Genomic DNA, 23,426 nt, shown 5'->3' with positions numbered 1-23,426 from the left:
GGAGCTGGATGTCATTATGGGGAGGGGAGGGCTCTGGAAGTGAGTAACGACCATCCCTCAGATCTGAATCTGGCCTTCAAGGTAAGGAATGTTGGGGAACACTGATCTAGTGCATGCAACTACCTGTAAACATATAATGGACTATACATCTTTTAATGTGTATCTAAATGAGACCTTCAGTTATGTTATTCATCTACACAGATTGTAGGTAAAATATTAGATGTCTTTGATAGATTAGGCAAAATATACTTGTTTTTTTTAACTGGAACAGTTACAAAATATACTTTGGCATGTAGACCTTACCGTCATATACCACTTATGGTTCCACAAACCTTCTACCTCCAAAGCAGGTGGAAGAGTGCATTATGATGAGCTATTGGACTAAGGGCCCATATGTTGTTCTTGCACAGGAGCCCTCTTCTGTTTGTATCTGCTTCTGTTCCCGGAGCGGATTCAGTTGCCACTCAGTGTATAGAGAGTGATGGCTGTAACCGCTCCACTGGCACTGACTGAAAGCTCCCTCATCATTGGGGCCGGCTGTTAGTCAGTGCCAGGGTCGCGGTTACAGCTGCCACTGTCAGTACACATATTAAACAGAGAAAAAAAGGGGAGTACAAGTCCAATATCATAAAAATAAGCAAAGTTTATTAAACATGTAGTACTGACAGTTACATAAATGACAAAAGATATATAAAAGATCAGATAAGTATCTGCTGCTTGTTAGTCCTAAGAATTGACAAAATAAAGTGCTTAGTGCCTGTAACAAATATGGGCCATACTTGAGGGATATAAAGGTAAGAGAGATCCTAACAGGTGCGCATCCTGAAAAAATCACTATCCCAAGCCATAGTGCTTACCCATATTGAACTCTGCCAAGGACCACAAGCAGCGCCGCCACCGACGCGCATTTCGCCTCTTTTTCAAGGTGTCGTCGGCACCTTGAAAAAGAGGCGAAACGCGCGTCGGTGGCGGCACTGCTTGTGGTCCTTGGCAGAGTTCAATATGGGTAAGCACTATGGCTTGGGATAGTGATTTTTTTCAGGATGCGCACCTGTTAGGATCTCTCTTACCTTTATATCCCTCAAGTATGGCCCATATTTGTTACAGGCACTAAGCACTTTATTTTGTCAATTCTTAGGACTAACAAGCAGCAGATACTTATCCTTTATATATCTTTTGTCATTTATGTAACTGTCAGTACTACATGTTTAATAAACTTTGCTTATTTTTATTATATTGAACTTGTACTCCCTTTTTTCCTCTGTTTAATATGTTATACTGGAGTGTCCATTTCCCATTGAGACGGCACTACATAGTGGGCGACTCTACTGGGATATACATTTGGTTCCGTATGGTTTTGTTTTATATGTCAGTACACATAGTCTAAGTGTCGGGCGGGTTTAAAACGCTACTAATCTGCAGATTAATTCCATATCTGCAGGTTAATAGCATTTTTTCATGTGACTGGTTCCCTTTAAAGATTAGAGTCTTCATGTTAACCCTACATTGATTACCACATAACTGTATCGTGAATATGTTTTGACAAGCAGCTAAAGTGCCCAAACGTGTGTCACCGTCCAAATATTTCTGCACCTAACTGTATTAGGTTATGTAAGATATTAAGAAATTAAATAATTTTGGAAGTTTATATTCCCCAATATAAAATAAATGTAAAACCTAACTACATTTTCCACTTCTGGTTCCATGTGTATAATATTGATGTAAGTGTAAGAAGTGAGCAATAATGATGGCGGACGTGAGGAGCTACATCTGATTTATCCCTCCATCTCTCTGTAGGCGCAGAGCGGACAGCAAGGTCAGTTACCAATGGAGACAGTGCAGCAACATAAAATCGAGCAGCGCTCAAATGAAGCAAATGAAAAGGTTATGGTAAGAGGATATTGCCTACAGCTCATATCAATATGGCGGCAGATTGGGCTGCATTCCGATGAAACTGAACATAAAACCTGTACAAACTTGAGGTCGTGCTAATTCCAGCATGTGTTAGTGCGACATTTTCTTTACTCTTCTCCTTTCTCGGAACACATGGTGCACTGTGTCTGTTGTAAAAAACCTCAGTGGGGGCATTGTAATTTGCATTATTGTTACCATGTAGCCAGTTTAGGAGAATGTCAAAAATGTATTCCACAGATGGCAGATACTAAGAACGCACCTTTCCCAATACTCGACCAGTGTAACAAGGCTGCAAAATGCTCATTCGCACAGAGAGCCATCTATTGCCGATCGTTCTATGTGCATGGGAAGTGCAGTCGTCCGGTCTATTACCCAACCACTGATTGGCAAACATGTAGCCGATCCGCAGTAGTTTAACAGCCGCCATCAGCTTGTATAAGCCCATTCTGAAATCCCATTCACTACTCGGACAACCCCTTCTTAAACTATATGTTCGGCCTCAATAAAATAATAAAGCGTATACACTCGTCTCCTGTGCCTACGTAGTTCCCATGGTCGTCGGCACTCGCTCTCTCCGGTGATGCAGTGTTGTGACTCGTGACGCCGATAACAGCGCTGGCATCAACGTCCCTGTCCAATATATATATATTTTGTGATTTCCTTTTCCCTTGAACCGAGTGGTAAGTTTAAACTAGATGTGTATTTCCTGAAGGAAGTACAGATAGTGGTTTGAAATGGTGCCCGGGATGCCCCTTTAAGAGAGACTTGCCTGCTGCCCCTGCAAGACTTTCAACTCAGGATCCGTTTTACCTGTGGGTGCCTCTCAGGGACCACTTTGGCCTCTGGGTCCGATTTTTCGGGTGGGGCGCCTCAGGGTCCGATTTGGTGGTTGTGGCCCCTCAGGGTCCGATTTTGTGGCCGGGGCTCCTCAGGGTCCGAATTGGTGGGTGGGGCCCCTCAGGGTCCAATTTTGTGGGTCTGATTTGGTGGGCGGGGCCACTCTGGGTCCAATTTGGTGGGCGGGGCCCCTTAGGGTCCGATTTGGTGGGTGGGGCTCCTCAGGGTCCGAATTTGTGGTTGGGGCCCCTCAGGGTCTGATTTTGTGGGTGGGGCCCATCCGGGTCCGATTTTGTGGTTGGGGCCCTTCAGAATCCGATTTGGTGGGCGGGGCCCCTCGTGGTCCGATTTGGTGGGCGGGGCCCCTCAGAGTTCGATTTGGTGAGCGGGGCCCCTCAGGGTCCGATTTGGTGAGCGGGGCACCTTAGGGTCCGATTTGGTGAGCGGGGCCCCTCAGGGTCCGATTTGGTGAGCGGGGCCCCTCAGAGTTCGATTTGGTGAGCGGGGCCCATCAGGGTCCGATTTGGTGAGCGGGGCCCCTCAGGGTCCGATTTGGTGGGCGGGGCCCCTCAGGGTCTGATTTGGTGGGCGTAGCCCCTCAGGGTCCGATTTGGTGGGCGGGAGCGCACACTCTCTCTCAGGGGCATGTGTCATGTGATGAAGCTAGATTTGCATTTGTGCTGTGGGTTTCGCTTTAAGAGCTGATATTATGTGGCAGAAGCTCTGTCTTGGGGCATCATGTGACGTTCGTAGGCGTTGGCATAGTAACTGGGTGTGCCTGCGCATATCAATGAGCTTTACTGCCATTTCAATCTCCTCAGGGCACGTTTTAAGTTTCCCATTCAAATGCATTGAGACAGTGCATTCCAATGACGGGAAAAAAAATTTTCAAACGCAAATTGCGCAAAAACTACAAATCCGATCGACACGAAAAATACTTGGCACACCTCTCATGGACGCTGGCTTCGAAACGACACCTCAACGGAGTCTGTGCATGTAGCGGTTCGGGCTGTATTAATTGCGGAAATCAACTGAATAGTATTAATAATACTAGATGTGTATTTCCTGAAGGAAGTACAGATAGTGGTTTGAAATGGTGCCCGGGCTGCCCCTTTAAGAGAGACTTGCCTGCTGCCCCTGCAAGACTTTCAACTCAGGATACGATTTAACTGTGGGTGCCTCTCAGGGGCCACTTTGGCTTCAGGGTCTGATTTTGTGGGTGGGGCCCCTCAGGGCCTGATTTTGTGGGTGGGGCCCCTCAGGGTCCGATTTTGTGGCCGGGGCCACTCAGGGTCCGATTTGGTGGCCGGGGCCCCTCAGGGTCCGATTTGGTGGCCGGGGCCCCTCAGGGTCTGATTTGGTGGGTGGGGCCCCTCAAGGTCCGATTTTGTGGCTGGGGCCCCTCAGGGTCTGATTTTGTGGCCGGGCCACTCAGGATCCGATTTTTGTGGCCGGAACCCCTCAGGGTCCAATTTTGTGGGTGGGGCCCCTCAGGGTCTGATTTTGTGGCTGGGGCCCGTCAGGGTCCGATTTTGTGGGTGGGGCCTCTCAGGGTCCGATTTGGTGGGCGGGGCCCCTCAGGGTCCAATTTGGTGGGCAGGGCCCCTCAGGGTCCGATTTTGTGGATTAGGCCCCTCAGGGTCCGATTTTGTGGCCGGGGCCCCTCAGGGTCCGATTTTGTGGCCGGGGCCCCTCAGGGTCCGATTTTGTGTCAGGGGCCCCTCAGGGTCCGATTTTGTGGTTGGGTCCCCTCAGGGTCCGATTTTGTGGTTGGGGCCCCTCAGGGTCCGATTTTGTGGCCGCGGCCCCTCAGGGTCTGATTTTGTGGCCGCGGCCCCTCAGGGTCCGATTTTGTGGCAGGGGCCCCTCTGGGTCTGATTTTGTGGGTGGAGCCCCTCTGAATCCAATTTGGTGGGCGGGACCACTCTGGGTCCAATTTGGTGGGCGGGACCTCTCAGGGTCCGATTTTGTGGTTGGGGCCCCTCAGGGTCCGATTTTGTGGTTGGGGCCCCTCAGGGTCCGATCAGGGTCCAATTTTGTGGCCGCGGCCCCTCAGGGTCTGATTTTGTGGCAGGGGCCCCTCTGGGTCTGATTTTGTGGGCGGAGCCCCTCTGGGTCCAATTTAGTGGGCGGGACCACTCTGGGTCCAATTTAGTGGGCGGGACCACTCTGGGTCCAATTTGGTGGGCGGAACCACTCTGGGTCCAATTTGGTGGGCGGGGCCTCAGGGTCCGATTTGGTGGGTGGGGCCACTCTGGGTAAGATTTGGAGGCTGGGGTCGCTCAGCCTCCAATTTGGAGGCCGGGGTCGTTGAGCTTCCGATTTGGAGGCCGAGGTCAAAGAGCCTCCGATTTGGAGGCCGAGGTCAAAGAGCCTCCGATTTGGAGGCCGGGGTCGATGAGCTTCCGATTTGGAGGCCGGGGTGGCTCAGCCTCCGATTTGGAGGCCGGGGTGGCTCAGCCTCCGATTTGGAGGCCGGGGTGGCTCAGCCTCCGATTTGGAGGCCGGGGTGGCTCAGCCTCCGATTTGGAGGCCTGGGTCGATCAGCCTCCGATTTGGAGGCCGGGGTGGATCAGCCTCCGATTTGGAGGCCGGGGTGGATCAGCCTCCGATTTGGAGGCCGGGGTGGATCAGCCTCCGATTTGGAGGCCGGGGTGGATCAGCCTCCGATTTGGAGGCCGGGGTGGATCAGCCTCCGATTTGGAGGCCGGGGTGGATCAGCCTCCGATTTGGAGGCCGGGGTGGATCAGCCTCCGATTTGGAGGCCGGGGTGGATCAGCCTCCGATTTGGAGGCCGGGGTGGATCAGCCTCCGATTTGGAGGCCGGGGTGGCTCAGCGTCCGATTTGGAGGCCGGGGTGGCTCAGCGTCCGATTTGGAGGCCGGGGTGGATCAGCCTCCGATTTGGAGACCGGGGTGGATCAGCCTCCGATTTGGAGGCCGGGGTGGATCAGCCTCCGATTTGGAGACCGGGGTGGCTCAGCGTCCGATTTGGAGGCCGGGGTGGCTCAGCGTCCGATTTGGAGGCCGGGGTGGCTCAGTCTCCGATTTGGTGTGTCGGCCCTTTAAGACTCATTTGGGTGCGCTGGCCCTTTAACAATCACTTTGGCGCGTTGGCCCTTTAAGAGCTAGTTTGGCTCACTGGGCTTCTTTTAAATCCACTTTGGCGCACACATTCTCTCTCAGGGGCATGTGTCATGTGATGAAGCTATATTTGCATTTGTGCTGTGGGTTTCGCTTTAAGAGCTGATATTATGTGGCAGAGGCTCTGTGCTGGGGTTCAGGTGAAGTTCGTAGGCGTTGGCATAGTAACTGGGTGTGCCTGCGCATATCAATGAGCTCAACTGCCATTTCAATCGCCTCAGGGCATGTTTTGCCATTTCCTATTGAAAAGCATTGGAGACAGTGCATTCCAATGACGGGAAAAAAAAATTTCAAACGCAAATTGCGCAAAAACTACAAATCCGATCGACACGAAAAATACTTAGCACACCTCTCATGGACGCTGGCTTCGAAACGACACCTCAACGGAGTCTGTGCGTGTAGCGGTTCGGGCCGCATTAATTGCGGAAATCAACTTAATAATAATAAGAAGAAGAACTAGATGTGTATTTCCTGAAGGAAGTACAGATAGTGGTTTGAAATGGTGCCCGGGCTGCCCCTTTAAGAGAGACTTGCCTGCTGCCCCAGCAAGACTTTCAACTCAGGATCCGTTTTAAGTGTGGGTGCCTCTCAGGGGCCACTTTGGCCTCAGGGTCTGATTTGGTGGGTGGGGCCCCTCAGGATCCGATTCGGTGGCCTGGGCTCCTTAGGGTTTGAATTGGTGGTCGGGATCCCTCAGGGTCCAATTTTGTTGGTGTGGCCCCTCAGGGTCTGATTTTGTGGGTGGGGCCCCTCAGGGTCCGATTTTGTGGGTGGGGCCCCTCAGGGTCTGATTTTGTGGGTGGGGCCCCTCAGGGTCCTATTTGGTGGGCGGGGCCCCTCAGGGTCTGATTTTGTGGGTGGGACCCCTCAGTGCCTGATTTTGTGGGTGGGGCCACTCAGGGTCCGATTTTGTGGCCGGGGCACCTCAGGGTCCGATTTGGTGGGTGGGGTCCCTCAGGGTCCGATTTTGTGGCCGGGGCCCCTCAGGGTCCGATTTGGTGGGCGGGGCCCCTCAGGGTCCGATTTTGTGGGTGGGGCCCCTCAGGGTCCGATTTTGTGGGTGGGGCCCCTCAGGGTCCGATTTTGTGGGTGGGGCCCCTCAGGGTCCGATTTTGTGTCCGGGCCCCTCAGTGTCCGATTTTGTGGTTGGGGCCTTTCAGAATCCGATTTGGTGGGCGGGGCCCCTCAGGGTCCGATTTGGTGGGTGGGGCCCCTCAGGGTCCGATTTGGTGGGCGGGGCCCTTCAGGGTCCGATTTGGTGGGTGGGGCCCCTCAGGGTCCGATTTGGTGGGCTGTGCCACTCTGGGTTCGTTTTGGTGGGCGGGGCCACTCAGGGTCTGATTTTTTTAGCGGGGCCACGCTGGGTCCGATTTGGAGGCCAGGGTGGATCAGCCTCCGATTTGGAGGTCGGGGTGGCTCAGCCTCCGATTTGGAGCCTGGGGTCACTCAGCTTTCGATTTGGCGCCCCGGCCCTTTAAGACTCATTTCGGTGCGCCGGCCCTTTAAGAATCACTTTGGCGCGTCGGCCCTTTAAGAGCCAGTTTGGTTCACTGGGCTTCTAAATCCACTTTGGCGCACATTCTCTCTCAGTGGCATGCGTCATGTGATGAAGCTAGATTTGCATTTAAGCTGTTGGTTTCGCTTTAAGAGCTGAAATTATCTGCCAGAAACGCTGTCCTAGAGAGGTCATGTGACATTCGTAGGCGTTGGCATAGTAACTGGGTGAGCCTGCGCATATCAATGAGCTTAACTGCCACCTCACGACTGTCCCATGTTTTCCCTATGGCAACATTTTCCCATTGAAATGCATTGAGGAAAATGTTTTTTCAAGCGCAAATTGCGCAAAAACTCCAAATCCGATCTACATGAAAAATACTTAGCACACCACTCGAGGACGCTGGCTTCGAAACGAGGCCTCAACGGAGTCTGTGCGTGTAGCGGTTCGGGCCGCATTAATTGCGGAAATCAACTGAATAGTAATAATAATACTAGATGTGTATTTCCTGAAGGAAGTACAGATAGTGGTTTGAAATGCTGCCCAGGCTGCCCCTTTAAGAGAGACTTGCCTGCTGCACCTACAAGACTTTCAACTCAGGATGCGTTTTAACTGTGGGTGCCACTCAGGGGCCACTTTGGCCTCAGGGTCCGTTTTTGTGGGTGGGGCCCTCAGGGCCCGATTTTGTGGGTGGGGCACCTCAGGGTCCGATTTGGTGGGTGGGGCCCCTCAGGGTCCGATTTGGTGGCCGGGTCCCCTCAGGGTCTGATTTTGTGGGTGGGGCCCCTCAGGGTCCGATTTTGTGACCGGGGCCCCTCAGGGTCTGATTTTGTGGTTGGGGCCCCTCAGGGTCCGATTTTGTGTCCGGGGTCTCTCAGGGTCCGATTTTGTGGCTGAGGCCCCTCAGGGTCCGGATTTGTGGGTGGGGCTCTGATTTTGTGGCTGTGGCCCCTCAGGGTCTGATTTTGAGGGTGGGGCCCCTCAGGGTCTAATTTTGTGGGCGGGGCCCCTCAGGGTCTGATTTTGTGGGCGGGGCCCCTCAGGGTCTGATTTTGTGGGTGGGGCCCCTCAGGGTCCGATTTTGTGGGTGGGGCCCCTCAGGGTCTGATTTTGTGGCTGGGGTCCCTCGGGGTCTGATTTTGTGGGTGGGGCCACTCAGGGTCCGATTTTGTGGCCGGGGCCCCTTAGGGTCTGATTTTGTGACTGAGGCCCCTCTGAGTTCGATTTTGTGGCCGGGGTCTCTCAGGGTCCGATTTTGTGGGTGGGGCCCCTCAGCGACCGATTTTGAGGGTGGGGCCCCTCATGGTCTAATTTGGTGGGCGGGGCCCCTCAGGGTCCGATTTTGTGGGTGGGGTCCCTCATGGTCTGATTTTGTGGGTGGGGCCCCTCAGGTTCTGATTTTGTGGTTGGGGCCCCTCAGGTTCTGATTTTGTGGGTGGGGCCCCTCAGGGTCCGATTTTGTGACTGGGGGCCCCTCAGGGTCTGATTTTGTGGTTGGGGCCCCTCAGGGTCCGATTTTGTGGCCGGGGTCTCTCAGGGTCCGATTTTGTGGCCGGGACCCCTCAGGGTCTGGATTTGTGGGTGGGGCCCCTCAGCGACCGATTTTGAGGGTGGGGCCCCTCAGGGTCTAATTTGGTGGGCGGGGCCCCTCAGGGTCCGATTTTGTGGGTGGGGTCCCTCATGGTCTGATTTTGTGGGAGGGGCCCCCAGGTTCTGATTTTGTGGGAGGGGCCCCCAGGTTCTGATTTTGTGGTTGGGGCCCCTCAGGTTCTGATTTTGTGGCTGGGGTCCCTCAGGGTCTGATTTTGTGGGTGGGGCCCCTCAGGGTCCGATTTTGTGACTGGGGCAGCTCGGTCTGATTTTGTGGTTGGGGCCCCTCAGGGTCCGATTTTGTGGCCGGGGTCTCTCAGGGTCCGATTTTGTGGCCGGGTCCCCTCAGGGTCTGGATTTGTGGGTGGGGCCCCTCAGGGTCCGATTTTGTGGGTGGGGCCCCTCAGAGTCCAATTTTGTGGCTGCGGCCCCTCAGGGTCTGATTTTGTGGCTGGGGCCCCTCAGGGTCTGATTTTGAGGGTGGGGCCCCTCAGGGTCTGATTTTGAGGGTGGGGCCCCTCAGGGTCTAATTTGGTGGACGGGGCCCCTCAGGGTCCGATTTCGTGACCTGGGCCCCTGAGGGTCCTATTTTTGACTGGGGCCCCTCTAGGTTCGATTTTGTGGCCGGGGAAAAAAAATTTTCAAACGCAAATTGCGCAAAAACTACAAATCCGATCGACACGAAAAATACTTAGCACACCTCTCATGGACGCTGGCTTCGAAACGACACCTCAACGGAGTCTGTGCGTGTAGCGGTTCGGGCCGCATTAATTGCGGAAATCAACTTAATAATAATAACTAGATGTGTATTTCCTGAAGGAAGTACAGATAGTGGTTTGAAATGGTGCCCGGGCTGCCCCTTTAAGAGAGACTTGCCTGCTGCCCCAGCAAGACTTTCAACTCAGGATCCGTTTTAAGTGTGGGTGCCTCTCAGGGGCCACTTTGGCCTCAGGGTCTGATTTGGTGGGTTGGGCCCCTCAGGATCCGATTCGGTGGCCTGGGCTCCTTAGGGTTTGAATTGGTGGTCGGGATCCCTCAGGGTCCAATTTTGTTGGTGTGGCCCCTCAGGGTCTGATTTTGTGGGTGGGGCCCCTCAGGGTCCGATTTTGTGGGTGGGGCCCCTCAGGGTCTGATTTTGTGGGTGGGGCCCCTCAGGGTCCTATTTGGTGGGCGGGGCCCCTCAGGGTCTGATTTTGTGGGTGGGACCCCTCAGTGCCTGATTTTGTGGGTGGGGCCACTCAGGGTCCGATTTTGTGGCCGGGGCACCTCAGGGTCCGATTTGGTGGGTGGGGCCCCTCAGGGTCCGATTTTGTGGCCGGGGCCCCTCAGGGTCCGATTTGGTGGGCGGGGCCCCTCAGGGTCCGATTTTGTGGGTGGGGCCCCTCAGGGTCCGATTTTGTGGGTGGGGCCCCTCAGGGTCCGATTTTGTGGGTGGGGCCCCTCAGGGTCCGATTTTGTGTCCGGGCCCCTCAGTGTCCGATTTTGTGGTTGGGGCCTTTCAGAATCCGATTTGGTGGGCGGGGCCCCTCAGGGTCCGATTTGGTGGGTGGGGCCCCTCAGGGTCCGATTTGGTGGGCGGGGCCCTTCAGGGTCCGATTTGGTGGGCGGGGCCCCTCAGGGTCCGATTTGGTGGGCGGGGCCCTTCAGGGTCCGATTTGGTGGGTGGGGCCCCTCAGGGTCCGATTTGGTGGGCTGTGCCACTCTGGGTTCGTTTTGGTGGGCGGGGCCACTCAGGGTCTGATTTTTTTAGCGGGGCCACGCTGGGTCCGATTTGGAGGCCAGGGTGGATCAGCCTCCGATTTGGAGGTCGGGGTGGCTCAGCCTCCGATTTGGAGCCTGGGGTCACTCAGCTTTCGATTTGGCGCCCCGGCCCTTTAAGACTCATTTCGGTGCGCCGGCCCTTTAAGAATCACTTTGGCGCGTCGGCCCTTTAAGAGCCAGTTTGGTTCACTGGGCTTCTGAATCCACTTTGGCGCACATTCTCTCTCAGTGGCATGCGTCATGTGATGAAGCTAGATTTGCATTTAAGCTGTTGGTTTCGCTTTAAGAGCTGAAATTATCTGCCAGAAACGCTGTCCTAAAGAGGTCATGTGAAGTTCGTAGGCGTTGGCATAGTAACTGGGTGAGCCTGCGCATATCAATGAGCTTAACAGCCACCTCACGACTGTCCCATGTTTTCCCTATGGCAACATTTTCCCATTGAAATGCATTGAGGAAAATGTTTTTTCAAGCGCAAATTGCGCAAAAACTCCAAATCCGATCTACATGAAAAATACTTAGCACACCACTCGAGGACGCTGGCTTCGAAACGAGGCCTCAACGGAGTCTGTGCGTGTAGCGGTTTGGGCCGCATTAATTGCGGAAATCAACTGAATAGTAATAATAATACTAGATGTGTATTTCCTGAAGGAAGTACAGATAGTGGTTTGAAATGCTGCCCAGGCTGCCCCTTTAAGAGAGACTTGCCTGCTGCACCTACAAGACTTTCAACTCAGGATGCGTTTTAACTGTGGGTGCCACTCAGGGGCCACTTTGGCCTCAGGGTCCGATTTTGTGGGTGGGGCCCTCAGGGCCCGATTTTGTGGGTGGGGCACCTCAGGGTCCGATTTGGTGGGTGGGGCCCCTCAGGGTCCGATTTGGTGGCCGGGTCCCCTCAGGGTCTGATTTTGTGGGTGGGGCCCCTCAGGGTCCGATTTTGTGACCGGGGCCCCTCAGGGTCTGATTTTGTGGTTGGGGCCCCTCAGGGTCCGATTTTGTGTCCGGGGTCTCTCAGGGTCCGATTTTGTGGCTGGGGCCCCTCAGGGTCCGGATTTGTGGGTGGGGCTCTGATTTTGTGGCTGTGGCCCCTCAGGGTCTGATTTTGAGGGTGGGGCCCCTCAGGGTCTAATTTTGTGGGCGGGGCCCCTCAGGGTCCGATTTTGTGGGCGGGGCCCCTCAGGGTCTGATTTTGTGGGTGGGGCCCCTCAGGGTCCGATTTTGTGGGTGGGGCCCCTCAGGGTCCGATTTTGTGGCTGGGGTCCCTCGGGGTCTGATTTTGTGGGTGGGGCCACTCAGGGTCCGATTTTGTGGCCGGGGCCCCTTAGGGTCTGATTTTGTGACTGAGGCCCCTCTGAGTTCGATTTTGTGGCCGGGGTCTCTCAGGGTCCGATTTTGTGGGTGGGGCCCCTCAGCGACCGATTTTGAGGGTGGGGCCCCTCATGGTCTAATTTGGTGGGCGGGGCCCCTCAGGGTCCGATTTTGTGGGTGGGGTCCCTCATGGTCTGATTTTGTGGGTGGGGCCCCTCAGGTTCTTATTTTGTGGTTGGGGCCCCTCAGGTTCTGATTTTGTGGGTGGGGCCCCTCAGGGTCCGATTTTGTGACTGGGGGCCCCTCAGGGTCTGATTTTGTGGTTGGGGCCCCTCAGGGTCCGATTTTGTGGCCGGGGTCTCTCAGGGTCCGATTTTGTGGCCGGGACCCCTCAGGGTCTGGATTTGTGGGTGGGGCCCCTCAGCGACCGATTTTGAGGGTGGGGCCCCTCAGGGTCTAATTTGGTGGGCGGGGCCCCTCAGGGTCTAATTTGGTGGGCGGGGCCCCTCAGGGTCCGATTTTGTGGGTGGGGTCCCTCATGGTCTGATTTTGTGGGAGGGGCCCCCAGGTTCTGATTTTGTGGGAGGGGCCCCCAGGTTCTGATTTTGTGGTTGGGGCCCCTCAGGTTCTGATTTTGTGGCTGGGGTCCCTCAGGGTCTGATTTTGTGGGTGGGGCCCCTCAGGGTCCGATTTTGTGACTGGGGCCCCTCAGGGTCTGATTTTGTGGTTGGGGCCCCTCAGGGTCCGATTTTGTGGCCGGGGTCTCTCAGGGTCCAATTTTGTGGCCGGGTCCCCTCAGGGTCTGGATTTGTGGGTGGGGCCCCTCAGGGTCCGATTTTGTGGGTGGGGCCCCTCAGAGTCCAATTTTGTGGCTGGGGCCCCTCAGGGTCTGATTTTGTGGCTGGGGCCCCTCAGGGTCTGATTTTGAGGGTGGGGCCCCTCAGGGTCTGATTTTGAGGGTGGGGCCCCTCAGGGTCTAATTTGGTGGACGGGGCCCCTCAGGGTCCGATTTCGTGACCTGGGCCCCTGAGGGTCCTATTTTTGACTGGGGCCCCTCTAGGTTCGATTTTGTGGCCGGGGTCTCTCAGGGTCCGATTTTGTGGTTGGGGCCCCTCAGGGTCTGATTTTGTGGCCGGGCCCACTCAGGGTCCGATTTTGTGGCGGGGCCCCTCAGGGTCTGATTTTGTGGCTGGGGCCCCTCAGGGTCCGGTTTTGTGGTTGGGGCCCCTCAGGGTCCGATTTTGTGGCTGGGGCCCCTCAGGGTCCGATTTGGTGGGCGGGGCCCCTCTGGGTCCGATTTGGTGGGCGGGGCCCTTCAGGGTCCGATTTGGTGGGCGGGGCACCTCTGGGTCCGATTTGGTGGGTGGGGCCCTTCAGGGTCCGATTTGGTGGGCGGGGTCAATCTGGGTCCGATTTGGTGGGCGGGGCTCCTCGTGGTCGATTTGGTGGGCGGGGTCAATCTGGGTCCGATTTGGTGGGCGGGGCTCCTCAGGTTCCGATTTGGTGGGCGGGGCCCCTCAGGGTCCGATTTGATGAGCGGGGCCCCTCTGGGTCCGATTTGGTGGGCGGGGCCACTCTGGGTCCGATTTGATGGGCGGGGCCCTTCAGGGTCCGATTTGGTGGGCGGGGTCACTCTGGGTCCTATTTGGTGGGCGGGGCTTCTCAGGGTCTGATTTGGTGGGCAGGGCTCCTCAGGGTCCGATTTGGTGGACGGGGCCCTTCAGGGTCCGATTTGGTGGACGGGGCCCTTCAGGGTCCGATTTGGTGGGCGGGGCCCCTCAGGATCCGATTTGGTGGGCTGTGCTACTCTGGGTCTGATTTTTTGAGCGGGGCCACACTGGGTCCGATTTGGAGGCTCAGCCTCCGATTTGGAGGCCGGGGTGGCTCAGCCTCCGATTTGGAGGCCGGGGTCACTCAGCTTTCGATTTGGCACGCCTGCCCTTTAAGACTCATTTCGGTGCGCTGGACCTTTAAGAATCACTGAGGCACGTCGGCCCTTTAAGAGCCAGGGTGGCTCACTGGGCTTCTAAATCCACTTTGGCGCACACATTCTCTCTCAGGGGCATGCGTCATGTGATGAAGCTAGATTTGCATTTGTGCTGTGGGTTTCACTTTAAGAGCTGATATTATGTGGCAGAAGCTCTGTCCTTGGGATGTCATGTGACCTTCGTAGGCGTTGGCATAGTAACTGGGTCTGCCTGCGCATATCAATGAGCTCAACTGCCATTTCAATCGCCTCAGGGCACGTTTTGCCATTACCCATTGAAAAGCATTGGAGACAGTGCATTCCAATGACGGGAAAAAAATTTCAAACGCAAATTGCGCAAAAACTAAAAATCCGATCGACACGAAAAATACTTAGCACACCTCTCGTGGACGCTGGCTTCGAAACAACACCTCAACGGAGTCTGTGCATGTAGCGGTTCGGGCTGTATTAATTGCGGAAATCAACTTAATAATAATAATAAGAAGAAGAAGAAGTTAGCAGCGTTCGGATTACAATATAGTGGTTTTTTCAAACCACTATAAAAATGAAAACGTTCAATTTTGAGCAGAGTGTTATATCAAAATTGGCAAATGTATGGGTCCATGGAAAGAAAAAAAACATGCTGCTCTCAGATAACATTTGTGTGTGGTTCAATTTTCATGGACTAGCAGAAAGGAGAAAGTGAACGAATTTTTTTTTTTTTTTTATGTAAGAAAAAGTTCTGCATGTAGGACCTTTTTATTTATTTATGTTTTCAACAATGGATACCAAACAGGAGACAAGCAAAATGTCCAAGCAGACATGTGAACAGAGTCTAAGGACTGTCTAACATAGTAACATAGTTATTAAGGTTGAAGGAAGACTTTAAGTCCATCTAGTTCAATCCATATCCTATCCTAACTTGCCCTAACATGTTGATCCAGAGGAAGGCAAAAAAAAAAAAAACCCATGTGGCAAACAGTAAGCTGATGCCCTCTTTCCAGAAGGATGTCATGGCAGGGTCCCCTGCTCAGGACTCCTTTTCTATGTTCCAGAAAAGAGTTGCTTGTGTAAAAGCTGTAAGAGAAAGTTAGATCGGACTGGAGCACTGCATATATTTTCTTACACTTTAGTCATATATAGTATAAGTGAAGAAGATGCTTATCCTAGAAATGTGTAAAGTTAGAAACTAGGATCTGTAACTAGAATGTAAGTAATTTGAAAATATTTCTATGACACTGATATGTAGGGGGGTCACAGCTATAGCTGTAAAAATTATGGAGGAAAAAAAAAGAAATAGTTTTGCTCCTCCTTGATTTTCTGTAATATACAGGTGCTTCTCACAAAATTAGAATATCATCAAAAAGTTAATTTATTTCATTTCTTCAATACAAAAAGTGAATCTCATATTATATAAAGTCATTACAGAGTGATCTATTTCACGTGTATATTTCTGTTAATGTTAATTATTTTGGCTTACAGCCAATAAAAACCCAAAAGTCATTATCTCAGTAAATTAGAATAATTAAAAAAACACATGCAAAGGCTTCCTAAGAGTTTAAAAAGGGTCCCTTAGTCTGTTTCAGCAGGTTCCACAATCATGGGGAAGATTGATGACATGACAGATGTTCAGAAGGCAGTCATTGACACACTCCACAAGGAGGGTAAGCCACGAAAAGTCATTGCTAAAGAAGCTGGATGTTCACAGAGCGCTGTATCCAAGCATATTAATGGAGAGTTGAGTGGAAGGAAAAAGTGTGGTAGAAAAAGGTGCACAAGCAACCGGGATAACTGCAGCCTGGGGTAGATTCACATGTAGTGGACTGCTGCTAGAGTCATTGCTTCAAGAGCCGCCACACACAGACTATCCAGGACACGGGCTACAAGTGTCGCATTCCTTGTGTCAAGCCACTCATGACCAATAGACAACGCCAGAAGCCTCTTACCTGGGCCAAGGAGAAAAAGAACTGGACTGTTGCTGAGTGGTCCAAGGTGTTGTTTTCAGATAAAAGTAAATTTTGCATTTCATTTGGAAATCAAGGTCCCAGAGTCTGGAGGAAGAGTGGAGAGGCCACAATCCAAGCTACTTGAGGTCTAGTGTGAAGTTTCCACAACCAGTGATGGTTTGGGGAGCCATGTCATCTTCTGGTGTAGGTCCACTGTGTTTTATCAAGACCAAAGTCAGCGCAGCCGTCTACCAGGAAATTTTAGAGCACTTCATGCTTCCCTCTGCCAACAAGCTTTTTGGAGATGGAAATTTCATTCTTCAGCAGGACTTGGCTCCTGTCCACACTGCCAAAAGTACCAATTCCTGGTTTAAAAACAACACTATCACTGTGCTTCATTGGCCAGCAAACCCACTTGACTTTAACCCCATAGAGAATCTATGGGGTATTGTCAAGAAGTAGATGAGAGACACCAGACCCAACAATGCAGGTGAGCTAAAGGCTGCTATCAAAGCAACCTGGGCTTCCATAACACCTCAGCAGTGCCACAGACTGATCGCCTCCATGCCATGCCGCATTGATGCAGTAATTGATGCAAAAGGAGCCACGACCAAGTATTGAGTGCATTTACTGAACATACATTTCAGTAGGCCGGCATTTCAAATTTTAATATCATTTTGCAAGCTGGTGTTATAAAGAATTCTAATGTACTTAGATAATGACTTTTGGGTTTCCACTGGCTGTAAGCCATAATCATCAACATTAACAGAAATAAACATGTGAAATACATCACTGTGTTTGTGATGACTATATAATATGAGTTTCACTTTTTGTATTGAAGAATTGAAATAAATTAAGTTTTTGATGATGTTCTAATTTTGTGAGAAGCACCTGTATATTTTATGTTGGCAACTCCTTTTGACAGCTTTCCTCTTTATTTTCAGTCTCTTGATCAAGAAGTAAAATTTTTGGAGGAGCAACAGGAAATATTTGACTTCAGATATAAAACTTACAGACTGCAATGTAAGTACGGTTGAGAAATTTTTATGATGAAAATAAAAAAATGAAATATTTTATATCAGAGCGAGGTTATGTGATAAGCAAAGGTGCAGGGAATTGCAAAAAATAGCAAAAAATGATTCTGCTATTCTGTTTTGGGGTTTTGTTTTTATGGTGTTCTTTGTGTGGTACAAATATCTTGGCAAAATTATTTCCTGGGTCAGTCTGATTTATAACGATACCAAACATGTATACACTTTTCAACACAGAAATTGCAACCCCAAGAAAGAAAAGTTGTGATGTTATGGAAATCATAGGATTCATATACAAGTTGCTAATTTGCAAATTATGAATACATGGAAACTATATATACAAAACATCTCCTTTTATTAACCCCTTAATGTCTATGGACGTGCAGAGTCCGTCATAGCAGGAGGTGACTTCCCGCACCATGACGGACTCTGCACGTCCTACCTTTGAACTGTCACTGCGTGTACACAAGCAGTTTCAGTTCAGTGCCGACAGCTGTCTATGACAGCTAAGAGGCACAGCAAGGGGGGCAGGGACCCTTGCACTCGGTCCCTGCACCCACAGCACTGTGATTGGTCAGTCAATCTGACAGACCAAACATAGCAGTGATGAGCAGGAGAAGCTGAAATTTGGAAGGAGCTCAGCTCTGCAGTGGCTGAGCATCCTGCACTGACAGCTAGGAGCGGAGCCCCCACCGCCCCTGGCTGTTAACCCCCTCACTGCTGCGATCGCAGCGTTCAGAGGGGGAGGCAGAGGGTGGGGGGCTCCCTCTGCCTCAGGTCGGTCCCCGCGATGTAATCGCGGGGCCTGACCTGTGCCATGATGACCCGGAGGTGTCATGACAACCTCCGGGTCATTTACCTATGGAAAGCTGGTGAGAACATGCTCATAGCATGGTGACACCAGCTTTCAGCATTGGTATAATGCATTACAATAATGGAGCATGGCAATGTATTATACCTAATGTGAAAGTGAAAGTCAAAGTCCAATGAAGGGACAAGGTAAAAAAAAAAACAAACTTTTTTTAAAAAAAATGTAAAAAAAAGTATTAAAAAATAAAAAAAATTCCCTAAAAAATCCCCTCAATATTACACATTTTTATGTAAAAAAAATAAACAAAAAATACACGTTTGGTATCGTCACATCCGTAAAAATCCCATCAATAAAAGTGTCACCCTAGTTAACCCCTTCAGTGAACGCCGTAAAAAAAAGCACAAAAAGTAGCAAATTATTCTTTTTCTAAGCGGTATCATCATACCGCTTGGAAAAAGTGCAATAACACGCGATCAAAAAGACGAGCCACCATACAGCATCATCAGTAAAAAAATAAAAAAGTTATAGCTCGCAGAATAAAGTGATGCAAAAATAATTATTTTTTCTATAAAAGTTTTTATTGTGTAAAAAACACTAAAACATAAAAAACGATATAAATGAGGTATTGCTGTAATCGTAGGTACCCGAAGAATAAAGCTGCCATACTAATTTTACCACACGCGGAACAGAGGGGGAAAAAAAAGCATTCCTAAATTGCTGGTTTTTGTTCATTCAAAAAATGAACATAAAAATCAGAATAGAAAGCGATCAAAAAACGTTATGTGCCCGAAAATGGTACCAATAAAGCCGTCAGCTCTTCCCACAAAAATCAAGCCTGAACATGACTCTGTCGGACGAAATATGGAAAAATTATAGCTCATTAAAGATCATTTTTGTGGAAAAAAAATATGATTTTTTATTTTCACGCCCGGGCGTTACAAACTTCTGTGAAGTACTTGGGGGTTCAAAGTGCTCACCACACATCTAGTTAAGCTCCATGGGGGGTCTGGTTTCCAAAATGTGGTCACTTGTGGGGGTTTGTACTGTTTTGGCACATCAGGGGCTCTGCAAACGCAACATGACGCCCGCAGAACATTCCATCAAAGTCTGCATTCCAAAACGGTGCTCCTGCCCTTCTGAGCTCTGCCATGCACCCAAACAGTGGATTCACCCCACATATGGGGTATCGGCGTACTCAGGACAAATTGCATCACAACTATTGGGGTCCTATTTCTCCTGTTACCCTTGTGAAAATAAAAATTTTGGGGGAAAAAGGTCATTTTTGTGGAAAAAAATGATTTTTTTATTTTCACGGCTCTACGTTATAAACTTCTGTAACGCACTTGGGGGTTCAAAGTGCTCACCACACATCTAGATAAGCTCCTTGGGGGGTCTAGTTTCCAAAATGGGGTCACTTATGGGGTTTTTCCACTGTTTAGGCACACAGGGGCTCTCCAAATGCGACATGGTGTCCGATCTCAATTCCAGCCAAAAAAGTCAAATGGCGCTCGTTCCCTTCCGAGCTCTGCCATGCACCCAAATAGTAATTTACCCCCACATATGGGATATCAGCGTACTCAGGACAAATTGCACAATAACTTTAGGGGTCCTGTTACCCTTGGGAAAATAAAAATTGGGGGGTGAAAAGATCATTTTTGTGGAAAAAATATGATTTTTTAATTTTGCTCAACACACATTTAGATAAGTTCCTTGGGGGTCTAGTTTCCAAAATGAGGTCACTTATGGGGGTTTCCACTGTTTAGGTACATCAGGGGCTCTCCAAAAGCGACATGGCGTCTGCTGTCGATTCCAGCCAATTTGACATTCAAAATCTCAAATGATGCTCCTTCCCTTCTGAGCACTGCCGTGCGCCTAAAGATTGGTCTTCCTCCACACATTGGGTATCGGTGTACTCAGGAGAAATTGCACAACAAATATTGTGGTTCATTTTCTCCTGAAACCCTTGACAAAATAAAAAAAATTGTGTCCAAACAAAAATTTTGGGGAAAAAAAGTTAAATGTTCATTTTTTCCTTCCACATTGCTTCAATTCTTGTGAAGTACCTAAACGGTTAATAAACTTCTTGAATGTGGTTTTGAACACCTTGAGGGGTGCAGTTTTTAGAATGGTGTCACTTTTAAGTATTTTCTGTTATATTGACCCCCCAAACTCACTTCAAATGTGAGGTGGTCCATAAAAAAAATGGTTTTGTAAATTTTGTTGGAAAAATGAGAAATTGCTGGTCAACGTCTAACCCTTATAACTTCCTAAGAAAAAAAAAATTGGTTCCAAAATTGTGCTGATGTAAAGTAGACATGTGGGAAATGTTATTTATTAACTATTTTTTGTGACATATCTGATTTAAGGGCATAAAAATCAAAAGTTTGAAAATTGCAAAATTTAAATTTTTTTTGCCATATTTCCATTTTTTTCATAAATAAGCGCAAGTCATATCGAAGAAATTTTACCACTAACATGAAGGACAATATGTCAGGAAAAAACAATGTCAGAATCAGCGGGATCCGTTGAAGCGTTCCAGAGTTATAACCACATAAAGTGACAGTGGTCCGATTTCAAAATTAAGGCATGGTCTTTAACCTACAAAATGGCTTGGTCGTTAAGGGGTTAAGTATCAAGTGCCCCACGTTCAAAATTACACCCTTTTATACACTTGGCATGATGCTTTCATTGAGGTTATTAATTGTTGTCTGAGGAATCTCTTGCAACACTCAATGCACTAAAATGAAAAATTAAGCCTTAAAAAAAAGTTCCCCTATTGAGAGCTCCTTTCGTAATTGCCGACCAAAGAAGTATCAGATGTGCTTGATGGGAGACAAGTCCGGAGACTCTTATTTGGGACACGTAGGCTGCCCACTTTAGCACAAGCAACATGCTTCCCGATGTGTTGAAAATAATTGCTGCTGGTGCACCTTCACATTCCATCGTGAAGTCCTTTTCATGGGGTTGCCCACATCATCTCCAGACAAATCTATGGATATCATTATGTACAAAACAAAAACATTATGTCCAAGAGTTGTTGCTGAGGAGGATGGATCTCCATCTTGCCCTGCACCATAATAGCCTTTGAGAGGTAGCGTGAGATCAATAGAACACCTGTAGCTAGACGTCTAACTCATAACCTATTGTAATGCAAATGCTTTATGATGATTTGTGTCAGTACTGTTTAACACAAATAGTAGTGTTTAATTTCACTTCCAGTACAGAATGGATCACTACATGACATTCTTTAAATCTGACAAGACCATGTGGGTATCTACATTAAGAGGCTTTCATGAGAGAATGTCACACAACAGTCCTACTCCCAGAATTATGGTGTGGGGTAGCATAATTTGTGGCAGACAAATCCCTTTAGGCTTGATTCCAGGTACACTAACAGCTCAGCATTACACTGAGTTGGTCATGGAACCAGTGGTGCTGCCATTTATCCAAAGTAGCTATTTTTCAAACACAACAACCCAACACTACACGTTGCTCGTGCTACAATGAGCAGCCTGCGTGGCCTAAATGTGTCACCATGGTCTGCAGCATCTCTGGACTTCTCCCCCATCAAACACATTTTGGAAGTCATTGGTCAGCAATTGCAAAGGGAGCTGCCAGATCTTGATGCTATGCTGCCCAAGTGCATTCAGTGTGGCAGAACATTCCTCAGGCAACCATTGAGGGCATCTTTCAGTATGATTAGCCCTCCTAAGCCTTCCATGTTGGCATGTAGGTCATAGGAAGCTGAATAAAATGATACCATGATATATGTGATCAGATGTTTTATTTCATAGATATCCATGCTTTTCTTATATGTAAGTGAGCTGATCAGGACTAAGGGCCAGATACAGATCAGCATGAGACTCTGTCTCCAGAGATTATTGTAAATGACAGGAGAGTTACCAGTGTGAAACATGTAACTAACACAGAACAGGAGAACAGAACATTGTCTCCTCGCAAACAAGATAGTAGCTGAAGCTCTCACAGCGCTTCTGTTTTGCAACCCTGCCTGTGAGATAGAAGCTGAGAGGAACCTAGAGATGTGTCAGGTGTAATCACACACAGCTCTGCAGTGAGATAAGGAGAACAGAGAGCGGCCATCACACCTCACACTGGTAACTCCCCCCATCATGTAAAATAATCTCTGGAGGCAGATTCTCAGGTGGATCTATGTGGTGGCCCATAGACTTAAACGGCTCATTTAGGTACAAGAAAAACATGGCTTTCTCTGAAATAAGACATCACATCGCAGATATCAAGGTATCATTTTGTTCAGCGTTCCATGATTAACATGGCCATATAGACATGTTAGGAGGGACGATTCTACTGACAGATTCCCTTAAAGTGTATCCATCGATTGTAATCTTTATTTCATAAATCAATAGTTCATGTGAAAATAAGCAAATTTGTAATATGTTATCAGGAAAATTAGCTTCTTAAGGTACTGTCACACTTAGCGATGCACCAGTGATCCCGACAACGATATGGATCGCTGGTGCATCGCTAAATGGTCGCTAGTGAGCTGCCACACAGGCAGATCTCACCAGAGACATAGCAGCGGTTGGGGGTCACTACTTACCTGTCAGACGAGGCGATCCTGACGTCCTCCCGCCCGCGTCCACGCGTCGCTCGTCGGCGCCACAGGAAGCCCAGCAGGAAGCTGACGGCCCAGGACGTTCTCGCGCGATCAGCAATAACCAGCGGGGGAGCGGTCGGAGGTAAGTATCACACATAGCGATATCGCTAGCAATATCGCTGCTGCGTCACAAAACCAGTGACGTTACAGCGAAATTGCTAGCGATATCGCTTACTGTAACGGGGCCTTTTGCGCTGCCAAAATGTATGTCATTACAGATTTTACCTCAGAATTGAGAATTCCCTACTGATCAGGTCTTATGTAGATAGAAGAGGGAGGAGGAGGGACCTCTGTCTCTAGCTCCTCTATCATACTGTCTATATAGAATTGTATCAGTAGTAGCTGCAGTCTCCTATCTCCGTAATGGGAAAGTCTGTCCTTGAATACAGATTTTACCTTGAGAATTTTGATAGTGACTGATCATATTTTGGAGAGAAATAAGGAAATCTATCTGATAAGATATATTTTAAAGTTGCTTATTTTCGTGTGTACTATTGATTTATGAAATAAAAATTAAAACAACGGTTAGTCTTTAAATGAACTGATTGATAACATACCAAGGTGTGTAACTGCATGTATTTCTGCACATCATGCTCCTACTCTGTACAAAATAAATTGAGATTTTTTTTTTTTGCAAATGTTGTTAATGATATGCAAATGAAGAAAAAAAAAATAGAAACCTATTTATTGATAATGAGATTTACATAATGCCATAACTTTTCCCTCGTGTTGTAATTACAAGGTTAAATGGAGTGTGTTTGTTTGTTTGTTTTTTTTTTTTATTTAAAGTAGTGGAAAAAAAATGGTTAATTAATATGGGTTAATTAAGTTGATATTTTGATAGATCAGGCATTAATATGACAATATCAAACTTAATTTAATTTTATTTCTTTAATGTTAAACATGGAAAAGGGGAATAGTTCAAATTTTTTTTTATAGATACACACGTGGTGAAAGTTGGTACCCCTCGTTTAATGACAGAAAAACCCAC

At 49.3% G+C, this 23,426-nt stretch overlaps 1 protein-coding gene across 1 annotated transcript in view; it reads left to right on the top strand.

Moving 5' to 3' along the window:
• Positions 1-23,426, top strand: part of STAT2 (signal transducer and activator of transcription 2) — a 129,030-nt gene that overhangs the window by 30,368 nt on the left and 75,236 nt on the right. Inside the window, exons 5-6 of the mRNA XM_073552239.1 lie at positions 1,798-1,890; positions 16,902-16,980. Coding sequence (XP_073408340.1) covers positions 1,798-1,890; positions 16,902-16,980 — 172 coding nt within the window. The remainder of the gene's footprint in view (positions 1-1,797; positions 1,891-16,901; positions 16,981-23,426) is intronic.

Source organism: Dendrobates tinctorius, unplaced genomic scaffold, assembly GCF_039654945.1.
Source record: "Dendrobates tinctorius isolate UK_male_01 unplaced genomic scaffold, ASM3965494v1 ptg000187l, whole genome shotgun sequence".
Taxonomy (NCBI): domain Eukaryota; kingdom Metazoa; phylum Chordata; class Amphibia; order Anura; family Dendrobatidae; genus Dendrobates; species Dendrobates tinctorius.
Note: the sequence above shows the minus strand (reverse complement) of the source record. Positions and strands in the feature narration are given on the sequence as shown.